At 46.3% G+C, this 21515-nt stretch overlaps 1 protein-coding gene across 3 annotated transcripts in view; it reads left to right on the top strand.

Moving 5' to 3' along the window:
- The window catches only part of IFT122 (intraflagellar transport 122), a 72104-nt gene extending 58172 nt beyond the window's left edge, over nt 1–13932 (top strand). For all 3 annotated transcript variants that reach the window (XM_036738077.1, XM_036738079.1, XM_036738078.1), the window contains 11 exons: nt 1359–1530; nt 2843–2945; nt 4246–4386; nt 5340–5437; nt 7905–8005; nt 9999–10164; nt 11224–11335; nt 11583–11711; nt 12087–12166; nt 12890–13054; nt 13385–13932. In XM_036738077.1, the coding sequence (XP_036593972.1) occupies nt 1359–1530; nt 2843–2945; nt 4246–4386; nt 5340–5437; nt 7905–8005; nt 9999–10164; nt 11224–11335; nt 11583–11711; nt 12087–12166; nt 12890–13054; nt 13385–13474 (1357 nt within the window). In that variant the 3' untranslated portion in view covers nt 13475–13932. The remainder of the gene's footprint in view (nt 1–1358; nt 1531–2842; nt 2946–4245; nt 4387–5339; nt 5438–7904; nt 8006–9998; nt 10165–11223; nt 11336–11582; nt 11712–12086; nt 12167–12889; nt 13055–13384) is intronic.
- The last annotated feature ends 7583 nt before the right edge of the window (nt 13933–21515 follow it).

Below are 21515 nucleotides of genomic sequence, written 5' to 3'. Positions count from 1 at the left end.
CATTTTTCTCACCAGGAGGGTAGTGCTCTAAAGCTTTGTTAAGAGCCATGTGGATTTAGGGTCCCCTCTCTCTTATGGTGCTTCATTATCAAGTATCTCTGAAAACATTAAACTCAGAGGCTTTGAACATATGTATTTGCTTGGGTCTTAAAAAGCCCCACTTTATGGATATTTTGTTGGATGGAGGGGCTGCCTCTGTCATATTTCTGTCTTAATGTGTCCTCTCCACTGGAAAGAGCTTTTTTTAGGTGTTATTACTCTCCTAAGTGCTGATTGACATAACCTTAAGACATGACTCTTTTACAGGAGGCATCTCCAGAGACAGCTGCCTCCCTTCCTTCCTTTCTGCTACAGGGTGGAAGCAGTGATCATCTCTGTGCGTGGCCCGTTTTCTCCAGAAGAGTCCATTTACTCTTAACTCTGGCCTGACCAGAGAGCGTTAGCACATCCTTTTCAGCCTCAGCTCTCCTCACCTGTGGGAGAGAAGGGATGAGATGGCATACAGGCCCTCTCTTGTCATCGGTGGGCAGTTGGGTCTGACCAGGAGAAGAGGGGAGGTTTTGTAAAGGCCTCCCTCTCTCCTCTAGCTCAAAGTGCAACCCAAAATCCACTTATCTCTCTTTGATGGTGACCCCCAGTGGGGTAATGAGAGGTCACATCATCCTCCCCCTTTTCCAGTGAGGATTGAACTAGCTCCTGTCAGATGAGTAGGCTGCCCACTTGGAAGTTAGAGTTATGTTAACTCTTCCAAAGAGGATGATATCATTTCATGGTGAACCATGCCATCATTAATTCATCTTTACAGAGTGGCAGTGGTACGAGAGGGTTGAATCTTTGCATAGACACACCAAAGCAGCCACACTGTCTAGGGGGTAACTTTGGAGAGGTGGTGGGGTCCAGTGGAAAGGTTACTGACTTGGAGGTCAGAGGGCCAGTGCTCAAGTCCTGCCTGTATTACCCACTCCCTATCTGACCTTTCACCTCCTTGGGCCTCAGTTTTCACATCTGTGAAATGAAACTGTTAGACTAGCTGGCCTCTAAGGTCCCTTCCAGCACTGAGTCTGTGACCCTATGGTATCTCCTTGGCATAGTCTGTTACTTGTAAAGAGCCTGTGAGGTCTTTAAGGGCTGGTTGTTGTATGGCTACATCTGCCCTGGAGGGTTGGTAGTGTAAGTACCCAGGTAGGTGTAGCTTTTTTTCCTTCCTCTGAGAGGAGAGAAACAGAGTGGGTCCTGAGCTGCTGGCGCATAGTCAGGTCTGAAGCTAGTAGTGGTAAAACCAGGGCTGCAGCTCCTGGGCCAAGCCCTCTGCCTGCTGCTGGGCCACTGACGCCTGCCTTCTCTCTTCCCATCTCCAGGTTAATCGATATTGCCCGGAAGCTGGATAAAGCCGAACGGGAGCCCCTGCTACTGTGTGCTCACTACTTCAAGAAACTGGACAATCCTGGCTACGCAGCTGAGACCTACCTGAAGATAGGGGACCTGAAGTCCCTGGTACAGCTTCATGTGGAAACTCAGCGTTGGGATGAGGTGAGGATGGCTGTGCTCTGGGGGCCAGGGTGTTGGTGGAGGCCGCGGAGGGGTGCCTCGGCTGTCCTCAGCCCAAGAAGCTGCTAGGGGGAGGAGATTGATGGGGCTCTGCCAGGTGGGGCAGGGGAGTGCATCAGTGGTCCAGTTTGAGGGTGTGGGGCTTTGCCTCTAACTGTGCAGCCCTGTGCAAGCTGCTTCACTTCCTAGCTTTAATTTTTAAAATTAAGTGGTTGTGGTTGCCTGGTTTCCATAGCAGCCTCTTTAGATGTTTCCCTGCCTGGGGGCTACACCTGTGTCATTCATGAGCCAGAAGCACCCCCAGAGTTCTTAGGCACTGGCTGGCTTCCTGGCCCTTTCTGACCCTGGAGTCTCTGCTCTGTTGGCTTGGGAGGGGCAGAGCAGGAATGAGCAGAGCCAGGTGGAGGGGCTCCTGGTGCCCTGAAGCCAGCTGGGTCCACTCCTTTGCACACTCCAGAATCCTGCTCTGACTGGTCTCGGGAGCTCCTGCCTGTGGCTGAATGTGGACGTTTTCTGGCTCTGTGCATTTCTTATTGGCTGTTCACATGACCCCATTTGGTGGAATCAGGGGGTCTAGAGTCAGGGAAGAAGAGCTCATTGAGTCCACTTGGTAAGGTGATTTTTCAAGAAGCGTAAATTACAGCATCTTGGACCACATCCATCCAGACTGTGCATCAGGCAGTTCTTGGTTGCCTTGTACAGCTTTCTGCTACAGCTTTTTTGTGCTTGACTGATTCCTTTTCTTTAAAAATGAGTGCTGTGTCTGGAATGGATGCCTCAGTAGCTGATATTTCAAAGGCAGAGAGAATGAGGCAGAGGGCAGAACTTTACGGTTGATTCTGGGGCTCCGGAGAAATGGCTAATCCGGCCTATACAGCACTGAGGCCACAGTTATCACTCAACAGATAATAAGCAGCGATGATGATGATGTCAATTACATTTCCTTAGGTGTCAGATTTAATTAAAAGAAATCTGTTTTCAGCACCACCCAAGCCTACGCAAGCCCTCAAAATAAAACGTTTCCGATTTGGTGCAGCTTCTATGGTCCAGAAACAGACTGTGTTGTTATTGAATCCAGTCTTCTGCATATTGCTGTTAATTGCCTTTTGTTTTCAAAGAGCCTGTTTTGTTTTTGACTTTCTGGAGGCAGGGAGGAGAGGAAAGAGCCCCTCCCCATGCCGGGTTGTCATGCTGGAGAAATCTGACAGCTCCATAATTAATTCTGCCAAGTACAATGTTTTTCACAGGACAAAGTAAGCTGGTTCATTAAGAACACATTTGCTCCTTCTCGTAGGCCTTTGCTTTGGGTGAGAAGCATCCTGAATTTAAGGACCATGTCTATGTGCCCTATGCCCAGTGGCTGGCAGAGAACGATCGCTTTGAAGAAGCCCAGAAAGGTAGGCTTTTGTTAGTAGCAAGAGTCCAGCTTTCAGACTTGGCCTCGGCCCTCATGCCACCTTCCCAGTGCTGTGGATCTTGTATTTCGTCATCCAGAGATGTTTTCAGTGGCAAAAGCCTGAATTCCCTCTTGGGTTCTTTCTTGGCTCTGCCTTGAATCATTTCAGCACCTTTCCAACAGAATGGGTGTCTTCCAAGTAGTACTTGCTAAGGTGGGGCAATTTTCTGCTCCCGGAAGCTGCTAAAGGGGGCTTATCCCACAGCGTTGGGGAGGCAGGAGATCCTGGCAGAAGAGAGCTAGAACGATAACCACCGCTTTTTCTTGGAAATAGGTTTACATTCTATCCCACAGCATCTCATCTCTACTTAGATACATTCAGGAGCAGTGGCTGCCTCCTTACTTCACAGAGGGCTTGTGAGGATGTGGGAAGGAGTGACTTGAGTGGTTTTGAGGCATTCTGAAGGACAGAGTGTTCTCTCGGGATGTAAGCATTTCCAGAGCACCCAGTTGCTGAAGTATCTGCATGTTTGGGCAAAACATATCAACCTATCCATCTGTCTGTCTCTGCATTTCTAAGAATCCATCGCCATAGTAACTTGGTGTTCAAGACACTTGAGGCAGGATTGGAACAAAGACAAGAGTCTCTTTCCTCTCCTTAAGATGAGTTTGGACGTTGTAAGTTCAGAGGGCTGTGGGAGTTGTCCAGATGGAGGCATTCTGTCTGTGGTGCTCAGGTGAAAAGCCTGGCTTAGACAGTGTTCTCATTTGGTATCCGGAGGTTGTGATGCACTGACTGAACCAGCTTTCCAGAGACCAGGATCCTAACGATGCCTCAGATAAGGAGAGGTGGGAAAATAAGCTGTCAAGTCCGAAGGCACAGACCTTCAAGGTTTGGCTCCACCACTAGGTAGACCAGATGACCTGGAGATCAATGCAGGTTTAATCCCTGTGTGGAATCTGACATGAAATGGTTGGAGCACTAGTAGTTTAAAAGGTCCCTTACCACTGAGCTCTCTGGCCAGCCTTGTATAAAAACTAGGTGCTGTTTCTCCCTGCTGCAAAGGCTCCATTAGCTGTACTGGGGGGCGGGGGGCTCTCACCACTGGTATTTATAGACATAGGACCTGGAGACAACCTGACAGGGGCCCAGTAACTACAGAGGCTTTTTATAGATGCAGATGTAGTTGGAACAGCACGCAAACCGGGATTCCCCATTGTCCAGTCCTCTTTCTGAGCCCCGTGAAATGCCGTCTCAGTGACTTGATTGCATCACCCGCCCCGATGTTTTCTTCCCCCAGCATTCCACAAAGCTGGCCGTCAGGGCGAGGCAGTCAGAGTGTTGGAACAACTCACTCACAATGCTGTGGTCGAGAGCAGATTTAATGACGCAGCATATTATTACTGGATGCTGTCCATGCAGTGTCTCGATATAGCTCAAGGTAAGTAAAGAGGAGAGGGCAGGCCTGTTTTACCTACCCCCACTCCAGCATGGAGATCAACATCTAATGAGCTGTAACATTTTAATTAAAACCCAGGGCTTGTTTATTGCCTGTACCATCTAGAACCCTGTGTTGAAGCATAATCTGGCATGTCATCTTTTTCCAGTTTCCCCTTAAGCATTAACAAATACCTGAATGCCCTGCTGAGGTTATAGCCAAGAGTCCTTGCCCTGCATGCTAATTCAGAACATTTCCTTCCCCAGCAGGGACCTGTAGCTGCAACCCTCTGAGCACCAGCTTTTTGTTGTTTTGTTTTTTTTTTTAATAAAAAGAAAAGCGAATCACATGTCATAACACACGGAATTTTTTATTTGGCTTTTATGGGCTACAGAGAAAAATTGCTGCCTTCTAGCACTGGTACTGTTCTAGAAGGCTTCTCATAAGAAAGATGGCTCTGAATGAATGGTGATGTTCAGGGAAGGAATTCTTCTCCATTAGCCTCAGAACAAAGCCAATGATTTGCTCATGCCCTCTCTTGCTGCTACCTTTGCATTCAAGAGGGAGGCCCAGAGAGATGAGGGACAATATGACAATGGACGATGTTGGATACGGTTCATCCTTCTGCTGCTTCTGACTTTGATCTGTCCCCACCACAGCAGGCGCTGTGCTGAATGGACATGACCAGGGGTGCTCTGGTGATCAGGTGGTGTCCGCCATGATCATTCTGGCTGAGACCCCTTCTCTAGATCAGGCTGCCCAGTTCTTGAACCATCAAACACATTAGGTTTCTCTCCTGCCACTTCTTTAGCCTCAGGTCAGCCCTCAAAGAACTAATTCTAGCACCGGTCCTTCTTGTCTGTTCTTTGGTCCTTTTTTTCCCTGCTCTGACCAAGTTAGAGGCAGATGGGAATTTGGTTTGATTGGTCTTCTTCCTCTTGCCTCCATACATGCAGCGGACCAAGGCCAGAAGGAGGAGATGCTGGTCAAGTTTCACCACTTCCAGCACTTGGCTGAGCTCTACCACGTGTACCACTCCATTCAGCGCTACACGGTGAGGCTGTCGACGGGCTGGGGAGTGGGGCTCCCTGAACTGGGGGCTCCTTTCATTTTTAATGAGCAGCAGACCTCGAGATACATAAGAAACCAATTTAGACGCAAGGAATTGCTGAGTAATCCCGACTGCTTTTTTTTAAAGTATTCTTTAAAAATCTTGTGTTTTTTTGTTCCTAGTAGATTTCTTAATTGGTATGTAGCTAGAATTCTAGAATGAAAGTGCGCACTAGTAATTCGGATCATCCTTAGAAGCGTTGGTCTCTTGTTTTTTTTAAAGGTTCCTAGAGATGCAAATTCCCTATTAACCCCTCCATTATTTAATTCCCATTCTAGTAGATAAGTCTTCAAGTCTAACAGGCCCAGAAGTGCTACTTACTTACTGTGACCTTTTTGGGCAAGTTACTTTATGAGCATATAGACTTGTTTTTCCTCAGTTTTCTTCTCTGTAAAATGAGATGGTTAGACCAGGCGATCAGAGGTCCCAACTGACTAACATTCTATGAATCTTCTCATTTTAAGCCCGTTTCCTCAACATCGTTTTTGTAACTACCCTAATTCCTCCTCAACTTCTTGGATCTTTTCCTCAGATGATGTTTTTTTCATCTCTGATCATTCTGGGTCCTCCTATCTGTACCGTCCTCAGTTCTTTCATGTTCTTATTAAAGTGAGGAGAGCCAAACTGGACAACTACTTTTCTTGTAGTTACTGTGTCCTAGGGAAGTGGGCCAAGGATTGACCTGAGGCCTTGACAGCACTGAAGTCCTCAAAATCCCCATTAGGACCCTGAACCCTGAGGAGTTCCGATCCTTCTTCCCCATTTCCCCTGTCCACTGCCATATGTCTCTCAGTCTCTCCCAAGGGCTCCGTGTTGGGGGTGCGGGATGGGGAGGGGAATCACCAGGTGTTCATCTGAACTCAGATTCTCAGAGACTGGTGTCCTCATTTGATTCAGTAGTCATTAATTAAGCTAAAAGAGATGCCCTTAAGGAGCTCATCTCACCACTGGGATGTAGCATTTTTTCATTAAGTGGTAAAAAGAAACAAGATTTGTCATTTTGTCACTTCCTGATCACATACCCAGTAACTGTTCTTCAGAATCAAGTCCGACAACCAGCATTTATTAGGCGCTTAGTATATGCCAGGAACTGTTCCAAGTGCTTGGGAATATGATCACCTACACAGACACTGCGTATCTACTTTGTTCTAGGCACTGGTCTCCCTCTGGTCTGGCCAGTTCTGCCATACTTAGGTGTAGTGAGTGCCACCTACTTGAGTCCTGGGTACCTGAAGTGCTGACCCAAGGATGAGCTCCTCTTGTGCTGGGGGAGGGGCTGTTCTACAGGAACCATAGGGTTTAGTAAGGAGCATCCTCTTCTCTCCCAAACTATTATTCGAATAATGTGGGAGCAACCTGAGGCCTGAAAATGGACAGCCCAGCCCCTTCCTCAAGAACCCAGAGGACAGGGCTAATCAGAGAGGTCACACTTAATGCTGCCAAGTTAGAACCTGGTTTTTGTGCCCAGTTTTATCCTGGCAAAGAAAGCAACCTCAGGATAGAGGTTTTTATTAGAACTTTTTTTTTGGAATTAAGTTTTTTTTTTTTCAATTAAGAAGCATTTATTTTCTCTCTTTCCTGCTTCCCTCACTAGGAAAAATTACAGCAAAATCCCCAGGGTAAAATTAAGGCAACATTTCACTTTCTTACATCCAGCTGAGTATGTAGAAAAAGTAAGGTAGCTAGAAATTAAGTAAATATTCATTAAATACTTTCTCTGTGCCAGATACTATGCTAAGCCCTGGGAAAGAGAGTCTGTGCCCTCAAGGAGCTTACTGTCTAATGGGGAAAGCCAAGACACAAAAGGAAGCTGGAAGGGGCCCCAGGGGATACCTGGCTGGGGACATCATGTTCTGGGGATTCCAAACCAAGCAGAGTTGTTGATGGGAAGTAGAGAATGAACTGGAAAGTACTAAGACCTTGGAAAGATATGATATAATGTAGTAAGCTTTTAAAAGTTCAGATCGATTTGGAGAAGACCTTGGAACTTAGTGAAAAGCCTGAATTATTGAATGTTTTATAAAGGAATATAGTTGTATTACTATCTAAGGCCCACAACAGTTATAACTAACTGCTAGCCAAGTGTGGCCAAGTAGGGGGCTTGGCCCGGCTTACTTGCATCAATCCTATCTAAAGCATAATTAAAAGCATATATGTGCTTACCAACAATCAACATGCCAGATTCCTTCAGAATGGTTTGTTTCACGTCACCTAGGCCACCCTCTCCTTAAGACCTTGTTTATAGGACAGATTTGCCTCGGAAGGCCTTTCCTAGCTAGGGCCAAGAGAGAATTCACCACAGCCTCTATTGAATTATCTCAGAATTCAGTGAAATGATTTCTAGATCTGATAGGCCATGGATTAAACTAAGGAATTTAACTCCCTTTTTTCCCCCCTTTTCTTTCTGCAGGAGGAGCCCTTCAGTTTTCATCTTCCTGAAACTCTCTTCAACATCTCCAGATTCCTGCTTCACAGCCTGTCTAAGGAGACGCCCTTGGGTATCTCTAAAGTGTATCCTTGCTATGGTTTTGAGCACAGCTCCGCCTCACCCTGGTCCTAATTGCCCATAGCTTTTTCTTTTAGAGCACTTTGCAAACAAAACCATTTATCTTTCCAATAGCCTCTGAAAAGAGTGAGCTAGCTATCCTTAGTACTGTTTTATCACAGAGAATGAGCCAGGGAAAGGAAGATGTCTCTGCCAAAGGGGGAATTAGCATGAAGGACCTTCTGGGTCCTGGCCCCTGGGAGTGCCTGAGGCTTCTGGAATGTTTGGTCTCTCTCGGTCAATGCTTCCACAAGCATTTGTTAAAGACTTCCCATGGACGAGGAGCACATGGAGCAGAGGTCTTCTAGATTCAAGCTAAGATGTCAGCCCTCCTCTGTAATAAGGCCACTTGGCTTTGAGCCCTGCCCCCAGCACCAGCTGAACCTCTCATTACCTCAAGCAGCTCTCTCTCTTATGAATGAGTTGCTAGTTTGCATCAATGAGGGAGGTTCCTGATACCATTAAAATCATGTGTCCCCATCTCTGTCTGTCTCCCTACACCTGTGATCTGTCTGTCTGTCTGTCTAAATGCACCAGTTCTTCAGTCGTTGATGGAGGCCTCGCTGGGTTTTCTTGTTCTGTGCAGCTCTCCATAGAGGGCCTCTGTCTTACGCCAAAGGCCTTATTCTAGGTTTTTTTATATTTCTTCAGTTTTAGCTTATCCCTTAGGTTAGCTCTCTGTTATCCCTTCCCTTTACCACATTCATCATCTCTTTTCCAGCTATGGATTCATTTCCAGGATCATATCCCTTTTACCATCTCATTCAAACCTTCTTCTTCTGCGACATCCTGTTAAACACAGTACTCTTATGCACAACAGATAAAAAACATTGGGGGACTTACAGGAGAGAGGGTCCTGTGATGGGAGGGGTCTCATTTTTGCAGGTTCTTTGACCCTTGTCAACCAGTATTTCCTGAGTAACAGACATTTCCGCAGCACTGTATTTAGTATTATGGAGGACGCAGCAGAAGATAGTTCTTGCCTTTGAGGATATTATGAACTAATAGGACATGAAACAATTAAGAAATGGCCTAAGTGTGTGTTAATTAAGTTTTAAGTTGTGAGACACATTTGCCGAATGCTAGAGGAGTTCAGAGATGAGGGACATCAGTGAGAGTAGGAGAACCAGGAAGGCTTCCTGGAGGAGGCACTGTTGGTGTGTGAGCCCTGAAGGACAGGAGGAGAGGAGCAGGGAAAGCACGCTTCAAGCTTTGGTGGAGGAAGCAGCATCAGCAAAGACACAAAAGGCTGAAATGAACATGATTGGTCCCAGGGAACGGTGAACAGAACATTGGACTAGAAGAGGAGGATTGTGGATGATAAGGGGGGATGGGCAGCATGAGGCCCCATTATGGAGTCTCCCAAGGCAGGTGCAGAGATCACAGGGACCCGAATGGAGACACCACATGGGAAACAACAGAGTGAGAAAGATGTAGCTCATAGGCCAAGTCTGGGAGCCCATAACTCAAAGTGGGGCCGAGGGGTACAGGAAGAAGGCCTGATCCAAACCAGATGTTTTAAGGCCTGCTCTAGGCCAGGCCAAATTATCCAGGGCTGACCTAGAATCAGACTGAGGCAAGGGCGAGAAGCGTCATTTGTCCTAGCCTTGAGCCAGCCTCTCAGTCTGCCAGAAGTTTGGCTCACGGGCCATTACTGAGAGCAGTAGAGACGTTCTGGCCCAAATTTAGGGAGCAAGATGAGCCTTAAGAGAGGCCAGAGAACCCGTGTGGTTAAAATATTAATGGAAACTGCACTGTCTTTATCTCTGGAAAAAATCGTATGGCTCTGCATCCAAGAAATACATTTACATCTTACAAATGTGCAAACGCACTTCTCAAGCTTCTACCCACACCTTCCTGGCACTGGTAAGAACTGAGTTCTGATGCACAGCTTGCTCCAAAAGTAACCCTTGGTTACCTCGCTGCCTTTCTCCTCCTCCTTCCTCAACTTGATTACAGAAATACGTTATTCACCCTGGCCAAACAGAGCAAAGCTCTGGGTGCATATAAATTGGCTCGTCATGCCTACGACAAATTGCAGGGTCTGCAGATCCCCGCGAGGTTCCAGAAATCCATTGAGCTGGGCAGCCTGACAATCCGCTCGAAGCCCTTTCACGATAGTGAGGTGAGTGTTGGTGTGGGCTCACCCCTGTCATCCCTCTGGCTGCCTGGTGACCATACCAGTCAGCCCAGCCCTTGCTCGATGGCTTCCCGTCTTCAGTTGGAGATCTGTGCTGGTTTCTAAACGGTCCCCAAGGATTCATTCTGCCCTTCCCTCTCTGACCTCAGGCCCCCTCCTCCAGGCGTGTCCCCCCTCCGCCGTCTCCTTCCCTGCAGTTTTCACATTTTGGAGTCTTGAGCATGACCTCGCTCCCAGTTCCCCTCATCATTTCCTTAATTTGGTTTGAGCCTGGCCTGAGGGATTCTGGCGGTTTCGGTGGTTTCCTGGTACCTGGAGGTTAGGTGTCTCCTAGGAATAGCCTGCAGTCTTCAGATGGCAGCGTGGACTTTGCCAGCCTCCCAGGTCTGGAGCCAGACTTGGGGCTGAAGCCGAGCCGTGCTGGCCCTCAGAGGCCTGTGTCCGGGCCAGGCTGTCCCTCATGCTGCCTTTGGCTTGAGCTTTCCTCTCCCCTCCTCTCCTCTCACACAGTGGTCATCTCTCTTCCATTCTGATCAGTGACTCCCAAGAACCTTCTTCACAGTATTGCCCTGAACCATTCACTGTGCTGTGGGAAAGGAGCGGTAGCAGCGGCAGAGCCTAGAGAAGGAAGTCTTTGAGGACTTCCTCTCCTCTCTCACTACCCCCGGTCTCCCTAGCTGAGCTGGAATAACTGGTTCCTATCCAGACTTTCCAACATATTTCGATGTGACAGACTGGTTACTTCCCTTCTTGGCCAGTCTCCTCCTCTGAAATAAAGGGGCTAGCCTAGCCTGTCTTCTGCCTACAGGTGTACCAGGCGCCCCTTCTCCCCGCCTGCACAGGTGGCCTGCCCACAGAGCTGCTGGCTACATGGCTTGCTCCCTTGGGACACACAGATGTCCCTTTGGTGCAGTGCCCAGCCAAAGAAGCAGTGGTGGAGGAGGAGGACGGCCCGCTCTGGCCCTACCTGTGCCCCTGCCCGCGGGGGAAGGCAGCCTGTGCACTTGGCTTCATGCGGTGTCTGGGGTGGTTCTGTCTTTGCAGGAGCTAGTGCCCTTGTGTTATAGGTGCTCCACCAACAACCCCCTGCTCAACAATCTGGGGAATGTGTGCATCAACTGCCGGCAGCCCTTTGTCTTCTCGGCCTCTTCCTACGGTGAGTCAGAGGGAGTGCTCACGTGGGAGCCTCGCTTCTCTTCTTCACTCCCTGGGGTGGATGGTGAGCTGGTGGGGGAGGCTTCATGCTCGTGACTCCCTGGAGGTGGCTGGGGAGCCAGGGAGTCGAGTCTGCTGACAGTCTGCAAAGCCTTTGGGGATCCAAATCTAGGCCGAGATCCAGTGTTAGGAGAAACTAGCTCTATTGATGTCCTCTTCATCCCTGACCCATGACTCCCACTCTGCAGAGGTTTTGCACCTGGTGGAATTTTACCTGGAGGATGGAATCACTGATGAAGAAGCCGTGGCGCTCATTGATCTGGAGGCGCCGAGGCTAACCAAAAAGGAAAGAAAGTGGCAAGAAATAACCAACCCTAGTATCCTTTGTGGGGCAGGGTATGACAGGAGGCCTAGGGAGGCGGCCGGTGAGGTCAGGCGGGGTGCTTGTTATTAGCATCACCATGGGTATATTGCTCGGTCCTGTTCTTGTCTGCTGGTGACTCACTGGTGGTTTTAGGCCAATCTCAATATGTCCCCCCATTTGAGAGGATGATTTTTAAAATTCCGTGGCCTTCTCTTCCCTCTCCTTCTCTTCCCAGAGATGCACAGGTTGTACATGTAACAGCTTGTGAACTTCTTGAGTACAAACTCTGGACATGAAAGGGTGTATCATTTTGAAGCTAACAAGACACAGGGGGGCAGGTGGCTAAATGAGGCCTCCTCAGGCTGCTTGCTTTAACAAAACCCTCCAGATTCACAGACTTTGAGACTTGATGAGACTGTGGACCATATCGAGGAAGATGACCCATTTACTGCCAAACTGAGCTTTGAGGTGAGAGCTTTTGTGTAGGCCCCTCACTTGGCTTTCTGACTTCAGTACTTGGGGAAGAATAAAATCCCCTGTAGCTGTGAGGGCCCAGAGGAGATTAGACCACATGGATGTGCGCCGGTGCCTCTGCTGAGACTTCCTGCAGCAGATTAAGCATCTTGGGACAGACAGGAATGGGAGAGTTGAAGTTGAATTAGCATCAAGTCCAGCTCATTGGGAATCCTTAGTTAACGTCTGTTGAGAGCTGACCAGGACCCCATCTAGAGTGTCGTGTTTGGTTCTGGACACTTTACTGAAGCGTGCGCAGCCAGGGGTGACCAGGCTGGTGTCAGCGTTTATCCTGGAGATGAGGAACATGATCGCTGATATTTGAAGGGTGTTCTCTGGAGAAGGGATAGCCCTCTAGATGTGACTGAAACCAGGAGATGGGAGTTGTGTGGTGGTATAGCTTATCTCAGAGTAAGGTAGCACTTTCTAACCAAGAATTGTCCAGTAATGGACCAAAGTAACCTACGAGCTAGTGAGCTCCCTGGTCCTGAAAATGTATCCCTGGCTGTAGAAAGAATCCTTTGTGGGATGAAGTGGTAGGCTAGACCAGGGCCTCTGAAACCCTTGTTAACTCTGAGACAGGCCTGAGATATCCCCAAAGGGGTGACTGTCCCTTCTTCTTAGTATAAGTGAAGCCCTGGGCACTCTGCCTCGTCTTTTCCCATCTGCTTCTTGTAGCAAGGGGGCTCTGAATTTGTTCCCGTGGTGGTGAACCGGGCAGTCCTTCGGTCCATGAGCAGGCGGGATGTCCTCATCAAGCGCTGGCCCAAGCCGCTGCAGTGGCAGTACTTCCGCTCCCTCCTCCCTGACGCCTCCATCACTATGTGCCCTTCATGCTTTCAGGTGGGAGACGTGCAGCCAGGCCCCCCCCACCCCCACCCCAGTCCCTTCTGGGCAGGGATCTACATTTTATCCCCTTAACATCAAACTCCAGCCTAGACCCCTAATGTTGACCAGTTTCAGTTGGTTGGAGGTAATTTCTCCCCTTTGTGCCCATGGCTTTATCTGCCTGTTGGACTGGAGAGCTCCAGAGGTTGCCAGGCACTGAAACATTTGATATCTGGAAGGGAAGGCCCACCCTGGGCCAAGTCAGTGCAACCCAAATCCAAGACGGTGGTGCATCCTTGGACCTCTGAGTCTTCCTGTTCAATGACTGTTTGCTCCTCTCGGTAGATGTTCCACTCAGAAGATTATGAGCTTCTGGTGCTGCAGCACAACTGCTGTCCGTACTGTCGGAGACGCATCGACGAAGCTGGCCCGTGACGCGCTCTGCCTTTCGTCCTTCAGGGCATAGCACCTCCCTGAGGGAGACCGCAGCAGAAAGCAATAGCAGTGCATCCACACCCTGGCTATCTCAAAGCCTACCTTTGTATGCCCAGATATCTTCAGATTTATAAGATATTTATATAAAAAAGAAGAAACAGTTAAAACCATCAAAATGTTTTCTATGCAGATGAAATTTATATTGGGGGTGGGGGAATGGGGAGCAAAGTGTAACTACAGAATTTCTATTTATGGCATTTTCTGCTTTGTAAATAGCACCATGAGATGGAAAAGAGAATGTACATATATTTTCTATTAAAAAAATCTGTTACTCTTTAAGTTGATTGGAGTTGTTCATAGCAGCCTGCTGGAGTCCACAGATCTGTCAGACCGTTAGCATGTACACTTTGCGAACAGATTGCCTCAATAATTACAAATAAAAGGGCTACTTATTTTCATCAGTGTCTGTATTTTAGCAAATCTTCATATTGTCTGCAACCTAATTTCCTTATGCAAAAGTGCACCTGTTTCTAATTTAATCAGAGAGGAACATTACATTTGTGTGCTCTTAAAATTTAATCTAATTGAAGTGACAGTATAGGGCGGGTTAAAATTTTGTTTTTATATTACCAAGAGCAGTATTCTCAAAGAAATAAATATCTGACTCAGCCATAGATAACAAGAAAATCAAAAAGAAGTCATCACTTGTCTTTCTAGATTGAGTCAGTTTTAAAAAACCATTCTTGTATAAGAAAATGGGCAGAGTGGGGGGAAATGGGGAAAAGGGAGAGGGAACATCTCTCCAGACAGAGCTAAGCAGGACCGTCCTGCCCTTGAAGAGATGATGCTAATGGAGTACACGATCAAGTATATGCAGTGTAGTTTCTCAAAGAAGGGAGCGCTAGGAAATACATTCCTTCGGAAGTGGTACCTGAGCTGCACTCTTAAAGACGCTCAGGGTTCTAGAGCACAGAGGTACAAGGGAGTACCTTCCAGATATGGGGGACCACCTTTGCAAAGACATAAAATGGGGTGATAGAATGTTGTGTGCAGGGAACAGCTAGCCAGCCGCTTTGGAATCGTTGTATGGGCAATCATTTCTTCGGCCTCTCCTGGGGCTTTGGGGATACCCTGATCTTGGTCCCCTCACTTTCTGACAGCTGAGCACTTCCCACTAAGAATTAACCTTCTTCTAGCTCACCTGTAGATCTAAGCCGTAGTTCTAATGTCTTCGACCTTTTCCAAACAGTCTACTTTTCAAATTTTCTTAAAGTTTGTAGTATTAGGAACCATAAGGGAACACAGAGGGGGTGACAGCTGGGGAAAATCCAAAGATACAGTGCAGAATTCTCCAAGGTAGCCAGTCTGAATCTTGAGTGGGTTGCCAAGTCCTATTCTGAGCTTTCTTTTTCCAGGCTCTTTTCATCTTGTTCTCTGCCTCCCCACTATAGACCCTTAATTTCCTGGCCTTTCACTAGAGTGAATATGAAGTTAGATTCTAATCTTTCTTAGCTCCTCAAAATTTTGCAAGGAGGACATTATAAGGGAAGAACAGAACAGGGAAAAACTAAGCTGTCAGAAAAAAAGACCCAAAGCTCCAGCCCACTGGAGTCAAAATAAATGTTACGGGTCCAAAGTATGATTACATTCAAAGCTAGGAAACTGTCCCAACTTTGGAACAACCAGCCACCCAATTGGCCAAAGCCTGAGTTCATCTCTGTCTCTGATCTCACCTTTCTGGTTCCTGAGCAGTCTTGGTTTCTACCCAAATTGTCTTTAAAACATTCTGTTCCCGGGCAGCTCTTTCACCTCGGTGCAGGAGAGTTATAGGAACAATGAATAACAGTGATGGTTGTGTCATTCTTTATATTTGTAAAGCACTTGATACTTTTTGAAGCCCCTTCTCAACAAATATTAGATTCTCTTAGCCCCTTGGTGAAGGCTGGGATTGTTATTCTCATAAAACAGAAGAGGGGCAGGTATGTGGCATAGTTTATAGAGTGCTAGGCCTGGGGTCAGGAACACTCATCTTCCCGAGTTCAAATCTGGCCTCAGATACGTACTGGCTGTGTGACCCTGGGCAAGTCACTTAACCCTGTTTGCCTCAGTTTCCTCACTTGTAAAATGAGCTGGAGAAGGAAATGGCAAGCCACTCCAGTATCATTGCCAAGAAAACACCAAATGGGGCCGCAAAGAGTCAGACACGACTGAAATGACTGAACAACAAAACAAAAGAAGAAGCAAAACTTCAGAGTGATGCGATTCAAGGTCGTGTCACCAGTTAGCAGAACTGTGACTAAACTCTAATTCTCCCAACTCCCACTCCAAGGCTCTTTCTAAAACCAGGCTGCCTTTGTTAGAAGAGTTCTCTTTGTTCTGCTGTGATAGAATCTTACCATCTTACAATTAGAAGAGGTCAACCTACCCCTGAATAGGAATCTCTAAAAAACTCCCTAACAAGTGGTTATCAAGACCTCCACTGGTCTTCGAAGAACTGTCTTGCCAATTCCACAAACACTTAGAACACTGCATCATTCTGTGCTTGTTAGGAGGTTTTTTCCCAAGTCGAGCCGCCTCTCTGCAGCTCCCACTCATTGGTCCTAGTTCCACCCTTTGGGGCCATGCAGAAAAAGTCTAATCTCGCATCCTCATGACAATCTTTCAAATGCTTAGACACTCCCCCTTCCCTGATTCCCTATTAATCTTTCTGTTCTCCAAGCTGATCATAGCCAGTTACTTCAATCCACAGTTAGCACTTCCTTCTTTACCTGCAAGGGCCAATATGAAAACCACATTTATGAAATGTGTATTCTATGGAGAAAAAATGAGGGAAAAGCATAAGGAGTGCTGTTCTTGCCATTAGAGTACCTAATTACTTAAAATCATGCATGCATGCTTTCTAGCTAAACATTTATGAATGTGTTAGGATTTTCATCAGTGTGTTACTTGAACTGAAGTCATCTGGCTGGGAAAAGATAGGGGGAAAACCACTACCTAGCAACATGTCAATCATGCTGACAGATCAGATGGTCTGTGGTTGAAGGCAGTGGGATGGGAAGACTAGACTGAGAATGGAGATGTTTACAACCTCAGGTAATGATTCCAAAACCGTTACTGCAGTTCCTTTAGTGAGGGCACCATGGGAATTAGAAGATGTCAGCCTAGTAAGCACAATGGAAAGGCCATTGGACTGGGCATCAGGAGACTTGGGTTTTAGACCTGACTCTGATAGTCAGTACATCAGCGAGAATTTATTAAACACCTGTAACATGCCAGGCATTCTGCTAGGGGCTGCCGCTGACTCAATAGCCTTGGGCGAGTCACTCCCTGCCTATAGGCCTCAGCTCTGTAAAAATGAAATATATTTATGTATGTGGGGATTTGGAAATGACTGCAAGATGATCTCTTCCGGCTCCGAGTTTCTATTAATATATCTGCCACTGTTGAGCTAGATGTATTTCATCTCTCTGGGCATCTTTTACCTGTGAAACAGAGATATATGACAATCTGCTTCCTCAGAGAGAGACTGTAAAGAACAGTAGAGCTCAATAAAAATCTTGAGCTTTTTAGAATAAAGGCTCCCTGTCTCTGTCTCTGTCTCTCTCTGTCTGTCTCTGTATCTCTGTCTCTCTCTGTCTTCTCTACTCTCTCTGTTTCTCTCCCTCTTTGTTCTCTGTCTTCTCTTCTCTTCTCTTCTCTTCTCTTCTCTTCTCTTCTCTTCTCTTCTCTTCTCTTCTCTTCTCTTCTCTTCTCTTCTCTCTGTCTCTCTCCCTCTTTGTTCTCTCTGCCTCTCTTCCTTTTTTCTCTGTCTCTCCTCTCTCTGTCTCTCTCCTCTTTGTTCTCTCTGCCTCTCCCTCTTTTTTCTCTGTCTCTCTGACTCTCTCTGTCTCTCCCTCTCCCTCCCTTCTCTCTTCCCTCCTTCTTTCCCTCTGTTCTCTCCTGCTCTCCCTCTCTCTCTTGCTTTGTTCTCCTACCTGCCTGATAGTTCGTCCTTGGTTCACTTTCCTCCTCCCACCTGCCGGAAGACTCTATCCTTTCCTTCTCTCCCACAGCTTCACTTCTCATGTTTGTGCAGTTGAGTCCCATATGAATACCTAAGTCCAACATCTCCTTTTAGTTCCAATCGTACATTTCTAGATGCTTCCTGAAATTCTCCATCTAGATGTCCTGCCTGCACCTCCAACTCATGAGGTCTAGAATTGAATCTGTCTTTCCTGAATAGCCTCTTCCTCCCCTTAACTTCCATATTGCTGGCTCTCTCTAGAAGTGACCTCCTCCACGTCCACTCTCTCTTCAATTATGACCTTGGACAAACTTGCCCAAGAATGCAGTGGTCCTCTGGCGCTTCCAAACCCTCCCTCTGCTGTCCTCACTCTGCTTCTTGAGGGGGGAGAGACTCTTTTGAATTTATTATTGTATCCACAGCACCTAGCACAATGCCTAGCATATAGTAGGTACTTAATTAATGCCTCTTTGCTTAATTGATTGCAATCTCTTCTTTAATTTTACTTTCATCTGGCTGAATAATCCAGTCTAGGCTAGCTCTCCCTCCCTCCTTTCTAAAGGAGGTCAGCACTCAACACCTAGCTCATAGCCCCTCCTCTTCACCCCAACCCATTGATTTCATACTTGGGGACTTCAGCACACAGGTTGATTTCCTCCATATACCCCTCTCACTCTGTTAGCTTCATCAACTGCATTTCCACCTCACCCATAGGGTTGGTCATGCTTTAGATCTTACCCCCATCATCATTAACAACAGGAAGCATTTACTAAGCACCTACTTTGTGCCAGTCACTGTACTAAACCCTGGGGATACAAAGAAAGACAAAAACCCAGTGTCTGCCTTCAAGGGGCTCCCATTCTAATGACTATGTACATCCGAGACATATAGAGTGTGAAGAAGACCAATGACCATAGTAACGGCACCTCTTCCCTCGCCTTTAAAATTCCCTTCTTTCATTCCATCTTTCCTTTTTTTCTCATTCCACATAAAACAGATGGTGAATCCCTTGAGGACAGAGACAGCTTAGCCCAGTGTCTAGTACAGGGGTGGGGAACCTATGGCCTCAAGGCCACATGTGGCCCTCTAGGTCCTCAAGTGCAGCCCTTTAGGGACTACTACATTGTAGGGGCTTGTTGACTTGCTGACCACTATCTCTAGTCTCTCCATCCATCCATCTCTGTTCTCCCTGTCTCCCATTCCTGTTCCGTCTCCACTTCTTTTCATAATTTTTAATCCAATTTTTGGCCAGTTTAAGTATACTCTGTCTTCTACCCTTGTATCCCCCACTTAAGAAATGTTTTTTGAACTGGATTGAATTGAATAGGCCCCTTATACAGCCACCATTTGTACCCTGCTAATAATAAACTCTGAGTCATCCCCACCGTCCACCTTGTCTGCTCCCCTTCTTGAACCGTTGAATGGATTAGGTACGCTCCAATTTCACATTACGTAACTCTAATTAGGACCTCCGGACTGCACAACCATCCATGGATTGTTCCCTGATTGATGGTCATACTTTCTGCAGCAACTGTTCCCATCCTTCTCCTCCAACCACTCCCACCCCCCACAACCCAGACTCCCTCAGCAGGGGACAGTACTTGCCACTTCACTGAAAAGATGGAGGCTATCCATAAGTTCTCTTATCTTATTTATTCCATGTGTCAAATCCCTCTTCTTTTTTTTGAGACTTACTGCTTTTTTCTGGGATATTTTCATGATATGTTTGAAAGACTGAGGTAGTTTTTTGTTGTTGTTCAGTCATTTCATGTCAGATTCTTCATGACCCCATTAGGGGTTTTTTTTTGGCAAAGATACTGGAGTGGTTTTGCTATTTCCTTCTCCAGCTCATTTTACAGGTGAGGAAACCAAGGCATACAGGGTTAAGTGACTTGCCCAGGGTCACACCACTAGTTAATGTTTGAGGCTGGATTTGAATTCAGGTCTTCCTGACTCCAGGCCCGTTGCTTTATCTATTATACCACCTAGCTGTCCCAAATCTTTCTATATTTCCACTTGTCTTTTCCACTTTGCTCCAGGCCCTGAGGAATAGGTGGTCCTTCTCTTTATCAAGGGCAGCCTGTGGCCTCGAGGTCATCCTGTCTCTTCAGTTCTGGGGATCTCCCATATCAAACCTTTTCCTTCCTACAGGCTGTTTCCCTACTGACTAGAAACATATCCAGATTTTCCATGATCTTTAAAATCATCATTATCAATCCTCCAGTTTTTCAAGTAATTGTTGTATGTGAATGAACAAATACATTTAAGAAGCATTTAATAATAAGAAAGCAAATCAGAAACCTTTGCCCCAGTCAAGCATCTCTGGAAAGAGTTTTCATTACTTCAACTCTAAGTCACCATTAAAATAATAATAATACATATTATATATATGTATATATATGAGACACTCTCTGCTCTCAGGGAATTCACATTCTAATAGAGGGAGACAACACATAAAGGGAAATTCCAGAGAGGAGAGGCTTAAGCCCTGAACTCTCCGTTTTGAAGGATTCAGTAGCAGGGCATTTTGGTCCAGCGCTTCTGAGATTGCAGGGGCAACCTTGGTGGACGGCAAGAAGGTGGCCTCTATTTTGTTTATAAGTTCCTAGGCCTAGGAAAGAGTTGTTTCCTCTCTTCCAATTCACCACCCCATCACTTCTCTACCTCTAGTAACCCATGTGTTTGTAGATGTAGATGTTCAGCAGGCAGTTATTAACATGAGACTTAAATTCAAGAGAGAGATTCAAGGTGGGAAGATAGAATTGGGAGTCTTCAGCATGGAGGTGATGAGTGAATGAATGCATGAGAACAGAATACGTCAGGAAGGGAAGTTGAGAGTAAAAAGAGAAGCGAGCTGAAGGCAGAGTCCTGGAGGGCACCTATACTAGGAAGGCAAGAGAGGTTTGATGATTCATCAAAAGAGACTGAAAAGGAGGGCTCAAACTCGTGGGAGGAGAACCAGGAGAAACCAGTGTCCCAGAAGCCAAGGGAGTAAAGAATGTCTAGTAGGAAAGGTTGGCCAATAGTATCAGGATCTAGAGAAGTAAAGGAGGAGGGGAAGCAGGAAAAGCCATTGTATTTAGAATGCTGGCAACTTGGGAAGGAGCAGTAGTGAAGAGTAGTGAGGAAGAAGCAGTGGCATCAGGATTTTCTAGGAATTTGGGGCTGAATAGGAAGAGAAAGAGCAATAACTTAAGGGGATAGCAGGCTTAAGTGAAGGGCTTTTCAAAAAGATAACTCACCTGTATGTAGTTCTTCGAGAAGGGTCTCTTAAGCCTTTTTTGTGTCCTGAATTCCTTTGGCACTCTGGCGAAGCAAGCCAGAATCGTGTTTTCAAATGCATAAAATACAAAATAGGATTAGAAAAGATATCAATTATATTAAAATGCAGTTATCAAACACAACTTTTAAAAATTTATTTTTAGCATTTTTTTAAAAATTAGTTTGAAATTCTCTTCCTCCTTCTAGTCCCTCCTCTCCCCATTGAGAAGGCAAGCAAAAAGATATCAATTATACATATGAATCATGCAAAACATATTTCTACATTAATCATGGTGCCAAGAAAAAGTGAGAAAAATAAAGTGGAAAATTGTGCTTCAATCTGCACTCAGAGTTCATCAGTTTTCACTCTGTAGGTGGATAGCATTTTTTATCGCGAGTCCTTCAGAATTGTCGTGGATGATTGTATTGATCAGAGTAACCAAGTCTTTCTTAGTTGGTGATTGTTACAATATTGTTACCCTGTATAATATTCTCCTGGTTCAACTTACTTCACTCTGCAACAGTTCATATATGTCTTCTCAGGTTTTTCTGAAACCATCCTGCTCATCATTTCTTATGGCATAATAATATTCCATCACAATCACATGCCACAACTTGTTTAGCCACTCCCCAATAGATGGGCATCCCCTCAATTTCCAATTCTTTGCAACCACAGAAAAGAGCTGTTATAATAGAGGCCTTGTAGTGCTATTGCTGGATCAAAGGGTATGCATGGTTTTATAGCCCTTTGGGCCTAGTTCCAAATTGTCTTCCAGA

Source organism: Trichosurus vulpecula, chromosome 9, assembly GCF_011100635.1.
Source record: "Trichosurus vulpecula isolate mTriVul1 chromosome 9, mTriVul1.pri, whole genome shotgun sequence".
In the NCBI taxonomy this organism is placed as follows: Eukaryota; Metazoa; Chordata; class Mammalia; order Diprotodontia; family Phalangeridae; genus Trichosurus; species Trichosurus vulpecula.
Note: the sequence above shows the minus strand (reverse complement) of the source record. Positions and strands in the feature narration are given on the sequence as shown.